The sequence below is a fragment of the Pteropus alecto genome, unplaced genomic scaffold (assembly GCF_000325575.1).
Source record: "Pteropus alecto unplaced genomic scaffold, ASM32557v1 scaffold94, whole genome shotgun sequence".
Taxonomy (NCBI): Eukaryota; Metazoa; Chordata; class Mammalia; order Chiroptera; family Pteropodidae; genus Pteropus; species Pteropus alecto.
The window spans coordinates 5,007,998-5,014,723 of NW_006437736.1; the positions used below are offsets into that span (position 1 = coordinate 5,007,998).

At 46.6% G+C, this 6,726-nt stretch overlaps 1 protein-coding gene across 3 annotated transcripts in view; it reads left to right on the forward strand.

Moving 5' to 3' along the window:
• APPL2 (adaptor protein, phosphotyrosine interacting with PH domain and leucine zipper 2) overlaps positions 1-6,726 on the forward strand; it is a 40,810-nt gene that overhangs the window by 16,356 nt on the left and 17,728 nt on the right. For all 3 annotated transcript variants that reach the window (XM_025048825.1, XM_025048826.1, XM_006914520.3), the window contains exons 5-8: positions 2,249-2,336; positions 3,451-3,492; positions 3,627-3,685; positions 4,421-4,567. In XM_025048825.1, coding sequence (XP_024904593.1) covers positions 2,249-2,336; positions 3,451-3,492; positions 3,627-3,685; positions 4,421-4,567 — 336 coding nt within the window. The remainder of the gene's footprint in view (positions 1-2,248; positions 2,337-3,450; positions 3,493-3,626; positions 3,686-4,420; positions 4,568-6,726) is intronic.

Here is a 6,726-nt window from a genome sequence, read left to right on the forward strand (position 1 = left end):
GGAAGCCCGGAAGTGTGACTTTGTAGGTGGCGTCATGGCTTCCCAGAAGGTGAGCCGTGTAAAGAGTGTCCACACAAGCCTCTTGACACAAAGCAGTTAGCTCACATGGGCAGAAAAGAGTAGCTTTTGAGGTCGTTTTCTGTACTTGGGCCTCAACCAGGTTGGAAAAAATTTTAAGACAAGTAATTTGACTCAGAAGTTAAAGAAAAATCCTGCTAAAAGTAAAGATTTGTGTGGCTCATATTTAATAGAATGCCTTGGAACCAGGTCTTCCACGTAGGCACACAGAGATTTCTATCCTTGGCGATGTCCCCAAAAGCAAAGTTTCTGGATCACTTCCTGGGAGAGCATCTGAGATGGGAGTCGTCATCGTTAAGGATTCCATTTGCTCAGTGTGAGTCAGGCCCTCTGATCCTAGTGTTTTCTGTTCCCATTACTGCTTTATCCTCACAGGAGCCATGCAAGGAAGATGGTGGGTCCCCATCTTCTTTATGACAATACCGAAGTGCCAAGAGGTGATCCATGCTCTTTCCTCTCTCCTCAGTGAAGGCCCCATGTTTAGAAATGGTTGTCCCATACCTCTCAAAAGCCCCAAAGCAAAAAGTTGTTGACACAAACCCTTTGGTCCTTAAGAAGTTAGGAAGAAAACAAATAGGAAGGAAATTTGCTATTCCTTAAATGCATAACCATTAGAAAGCCACTTAATCTCCCTGAGCTTTGGTTTCTTAATTGGGCTGTTATAAAGAGTCAATTAAAGTACATCAGAGCATTGAGCACGGAGCCAGGCATATGGTAGGTGTACTTATTGACTTACATTTAGCTGTTTAACTGTTAGTAAAAAAAACAATACATTTCTTGTTGAAGTTACTCAGGAGAAATCATTAACACATTCTATCCTGATGGCTCATTTTTGGACCTGGCTGTCTTCATGTATTCCCAGCTGAATAAGCTGCCATTGCTTCGACTTGATTGAAAGACAGGGAGACCATTACCAGCTTGGCCTATAGCTCCTTGCCTGGCAAATTGTTGACCTTAGGCAGGTCTTTAAGTTCATCAAAGCAGTCTCTTCAGGTACAACCCAGAAGGACCGGATCTGATGGGGGAGGTCTGTGTGCAGAGGTAGGATTCCTGTATGTGGCTGTATCACTCACTGCTGGGGAAACTTCGACAAATGTGTACTCCAATAAAGGATTGCTGGGTGGTTTCCCCTGTTCACCCAGCAGAAATCCTGGGGCATCCTCAGTAATCTCTGAAAGTCTGGGGCCTGGTAGAAGAATCCTTTCCACTCTGTGTTCACTGCTAATGTCTAGACTGCCAGACATTTGAGATTTGGGCATCTTTGTGAGTGTGAAAGACAAACTCTGTATCCCAGACTGTGTAGTGGGAAGAGCATGCGTTTTGGATCTCAGTAGCCCAAGATTGAAATCCTAGCCGTGCCGCTTATTTGCTCTGTGGATTTGGAGACTTCCTTGCCTGTCTGTAAAATGGGGATAATAGTACCTCACTCACAGAGTGGGTGAAAACTAAACGGTATAAAGCTGACATACAAAAAGTCCTCCGAAACAGTAGTGCTGGTGGGAATAACTCATTTCTCCTAGACCACTGTCAAAGACAGGATTTAGTGAGGCCTGGAGGTAGGAGGGGAGGAAGAAAGAATCAAGAGCTGTTAAATTATCTGGTGAGAGGGATCACATTTGAATATACAGGCATCTTGTTCTTAAAATGGTCCTTTTCTAAAGAGCAGAGGCCTGAAATCTAGCGGAGTCGTTTCAGCAGGGAATGTTCTCTCTCCAGAGTAACTCCCAGGCCCGCAGCCCGCTGTGCTTCAGGCTTAGTGGTTCCCAGCAGGCCTGTCTTTCAAGTGTGACTTCAGCCCCCTCTAAAGTGAGTGGCCTGGTAAAGTGTCCACCTGTGCTGAACTGTGTTTCCTGCAAAACCTTCAAAGCATTCTCTTTCCCCAGGAGGGTGTGACTTATTGAAAACGCAGAACTAGAGTTTGCACAGTAAACAAACAATAACTGTGGACTCCTTTAGCAAACCTAACTGGTCAGTTGGAACCTCGCATTTAGTTTTTAATTCCTCTAGGCCTTTATCATTCACTGCTTTATGAAGGGTCTTTATTGGCTAAGGAAGTGTAACTGAGCTCTTTAACCACCCAGGTGTTCAGTGCGATTGATTCCTTAGTGAAATGAGACAGCTTCAGTAATAGTGGATATGAATTTCTTTAATAGATTTCTCTTTCTTTCAGCTTAACGTTCTCCATACAGAGCTGGCCAAACAGTTGGCAGACACAATGGTTCTACCCATAATACAGTTTCGAGAAAAGGATCTCACAGGTAAAGTAACTGAATTCAGTGCCGATTACCTTCAAAATATTGATTCATTTAATAGTAATTCTTACTGTACTAGTTTCTTTAAATGTGTGGCTCATTGAGAAATGCCCTTTCTTTTTGCGCAGTTTAATTTAGCTAACTTTTATTGAATCCCCACTGTTTTTGGTTCACCCAAAGAAGGTTCCAGGCTAACAAAACAGTCCTGGAAAATGACGATTGTAGTATCACGTGAGGAGGGCAGCAGGCAGAGATGATCAGGGAATAGCACCAGAACAGACAGGCTTCATGACCCTTTTGAGGATAGGGTACCAGGGAAGCCTTCCTGGAGAGGATGAGCTGTAAGCTGGGTTTTAAGAGAGAAGTTAGTGTTTACCACAGACAGATGGCAAGGCTCGTGTTACCGATTGGGAGCATTTGTAAGGGCACACTGTTCTTGGGGAACCATGAATGCTTTGGAGTGTAAAGTGGGGGCGCTTGGAGAGGACAGGGAGGGGTGGGGCCCATGCGAGAGATTCTAGGGGTGCAGCTGTGAACCAGCGGACAGGGTCTCTGTTCTCCTAGAGCTCACTTAGTGAGTGTGGGGTATCTGTGACTACTCCAGAGCACCTAGTTGCCCTTTTGGACTAATTTTTTTTTTCCTCCCACTAAAATAAAAACTTTGGAATAATTTTGTAACTCTTTGAAATCAAGGTAGTCAAAAAATGAATATAACAAGGAACAGGTAATCTTGAAAAACTAGTCGACATTACCAAAAGGAATCTAAATATTCTAGTTCTTTTGTTTCTTATTTCAGTAGAAAATATTCATTGCTTAGAGATTAAAGAATTGTATTTTTTATATCAGTATTTCAGAACACTGATATAAAAAATGCTGACCAAAAACTAAACCTGAGTACTAAAAGATCTCCTCGGTTTAGTGCTGCTTTAGAAATATGACACAGGCTCCAGTGAGGCCAGGATTCCCAGCCGCCCCACGAGGCCCGGGCCCCTGAGGGGCTTACCGGCAGAGCCTACCCCCTTCCACGCAAACACCTTTTATTTTCCTGGGAAAGCATAGAGCTCTGGGTTTTCTTGTTTTATTTGCATTTGCTCTAAGATGTTTCTTTTCTCTTGTTCAGAAGTAAGCACTTTAAAGGACCTTTTTGGACTCGCCAGCAGTGGTAGGCATCCTCTCCATTCTTGGTGTGTGGTTTTAGTGATGCCTGTGGGTTTACTGTGTCTGTGGGCAGAGACGCTGAGTGAATGTTCTAGTCTTTTAACCCGTCCGGGGGCTAAAATGTCTCTTTACTTTTAGAGCACGACCTCTCAATGGCAAAATATAGCAGGCTTCCCAAAAAAAAGGAGAACGAAAAGGTAAGAACACCTGCCTTCCAAGTGGTTTTTCCCATCATTTAAAGTCTTTTCGTGTCTTCCCTTTGTGAATTTGTGGCACTGAGGGTGTCGTGATGAATTTCTTTTTTTTTTCCCCCTGTATATGGATTTTTAAATTATTTATTCTGAATCTGATAAATAAATTTCCACTTTCCAATGCCAGCTTTTCAAACTGGTTTTCAAACACCAACTTGGAAACATTGTAAAATTGTAAAATTATAATCACACAATGATTTTAACTTAAGCTTGGTACTTCATGTGATCATCTGAGTCATAAACACTCAGGCTCTTGAACTCTTTGCCCTGGGTGTTGACCCTGGTTCTTTAACCCATGCTTCCCAGGTTTTTTGCTACTTTAAATAATATGTTTATAGGCATTTAACTTTTATTTCTGTGAATGATTTCCTTCGAATACAATGTTTGTGGCTTTCAGTGCCTTCTGCCAGTTGTTTTCCTGAAGGATCGTAGTGCTTTGCAGTGCTACTGGCAGAAAGTTCTGGCTTCACCCCAGGGCAGTCTACAAACACTGAGATGCTTTCACTTTGATGCTTTTAATTTGGATTTCTTAAAACATGAGGTGGAACCTTATCTGTGTCTTATTCTGTTTGTCACCAAAAAATGGTTCTGACGTCGAAACAAACCTGTTTTGAAGTTGTGTGCTCTCGCAGAACTGCCAGGCCCATTAGAGGTGACATTTTCCTCTCGCCTCGTAATCAGGTGAAGACTGGAGTTGTGAAGGAGGTGGTGGCCGCCCGGCGGAAGCAGCACCTGGCGTCCCTCCAGTACTACTGCGCCCTCAACGCTCTGCAGCACAGGAAGCGCGTGGCCATGATGGAGCCCATGATAGGCTTTGCCCACGGACAGGTAGGGCAGCCTTTCCCGGAGGCGCAGGCCTGAGCCAGCTGTGGAGGACGGCATGGCCTTCTGCTAAGGTAGCAGAGCACAAGCTGAGGCATCAGCAGAGAAAGGAACGCAAATGCACACCCTCCCTGGAAACTTGCCGAGTGAGACTCGGCACTTGGAGCGCTTCCAGTTGGGCTGGGTCGCCGTTCGCAGGACTCGTTAGGCTGTACGTGCGGGAAACGACGGCCTCGAGCCCACGCCTCCCGTGGGGAGGAGCTGGTGTGGCCCTCTGTCTCTGATCCAAGTGCGAGCCAGGCCTGGCCTGATTGCCTGAGAAGCAGTTGGCCGGTCGGTCGGTAGGGCCAGGCTTGTAGCCTGGGACTCCACACATTCCTTTGCCGCTCTCTGTGGTGAGGTCACCCTGAGCTGGGCTGTTCTCAAAGGCTCCGTCGCCGAGGTTATTGCCAGCACCTTGGCGTCTGGGGCGTGGGGAACGATGTCAGTCCTTGATGACGTCTCTGTAGGGCGTTTGTTTGGTTCTTGCCCCAGTTAGGGGTCTGTGGAACATCTGCAGGGAGCCTCTAGTGTCAGTTTGGGGCCTGACCGTGTGTCACCAGCCTGGCAGGGGCAGGAGTGAGGGTGAATGTGAGGCGAGTGGCACCGCCTGTCACCCCCCATCCCTGCCCTGCTTTAGCCCCACTTAATGTCGACTCCAAAGCTCACTCCAGCATGTGACAGACGCACCCAGGAACCTGCTCTCAGCTGATGATCTAGGTACAGAAAGAGATGCGAGGAAGCAAAATGTCGAGAAGAAAAAAGTCAGCAACTTTTTAAAAAACCCACATGCGAACGCCTATTATTTTTATAATACATTTTAAAAATACGTCTATTTCAAAAAAAAATATGTAACAGTTTCATTCAGGGAAAAGGGCAACAAGAGAGGATCTTTAAACATGCAAGTCCAGTTGTCTGGCATCTTAACATGGTGGTTGCGTTGTTGAATGATGAAAGACAGTAAAGTCAGCTTGTGCCTTCAGAGGTAATATTTAAATAGAGCAATATAATCTTTGTGTCGTCTGAATAAAGCGGGTTAAGCCCAAAATGAGCGCTGTCCAGCTGTGGGCTCCAGCCCTCAGCAAACCCTTGGGAGCCGGCCATCTGCCTCACGCTGGGCACGTGTGCCCACACGCGTGTCCTCGCTCACTGCGTTGCCCCCTCTCTCCTTCCATTAAGTGCTGCTCCTCTGCGCTGGCGAATGACCCAGCTTTGTTAGAGAATGCCGGTTTTCCCTTTGCTCTCCTCCCTCCTCCCTCCTGTCGCGTCTGTCCTCCCTGGACTGGCAGCCCTGTCTTTGGGGCAGTAATCCCTGCTATTAGAGGCCCAGGGTCAGGGACAGTCTCGGAAGGGCAGCAGGCCCGATCGGTCAGCGCTTGAGGAGCCTGGTTAGTTACGAGGACCTTAAAAAATCTAAAGGACGGGCTTGATACTGGCTGATTTCCCCCTTTTTCATGGCCAAGAACTACCCCACTTCTCCCAGGCTGGACTTTTTAAGCGAGTGCTGCTGGCCCCAAGGGAGAAGAGGAGACGGGTGCAGTAGCTCAGATGCCGCCCCGGGAAGCAGAACAGAGTGCACTTGTCGTTGTTGGGTGGCGGTAGCATCGTTGTTGAGGACTGAGGATGACACGTCTCATTCTTCACATGAAGAATATCCAGGTTTCAGGACGTAACGACCACATAGCTCCTCACCTGCAGACCTTTTAATCCCAATGAAAACTAGTTCCTTCTCTTGGACCAGGCTGTTACCGAACCCCACGAATCTTTGGACGGTTCCAAAGAATTCGCTCTCCTTGTGCTTCATCAGCCCTTTTAAATCTGTCATCGAGCATCCACCCTTGTTAGGCGATGATCATGTGACCTTTGTCCTCCCCACTGCTCACGAAGGCACGTGAACTTTGGTCTTTGGATGATATGTTCCACTGAGTCAGACTTCTCAGCCTACCTTATGGGAGGCATTTGACTCCATTTCTGCCTTCCCTGGCCCTCGTTAAGCAGGTTTTCGATTAAGTCATGATTTAGTCCTCATGCCTGCAAACGGAGGTTTTGTAATCTGTGTACAGGTTAATGAGAGCGCACCAATGAACTCCAGTGTAGTATTTCCAGGGTAAGTAGCGTGTGATGTG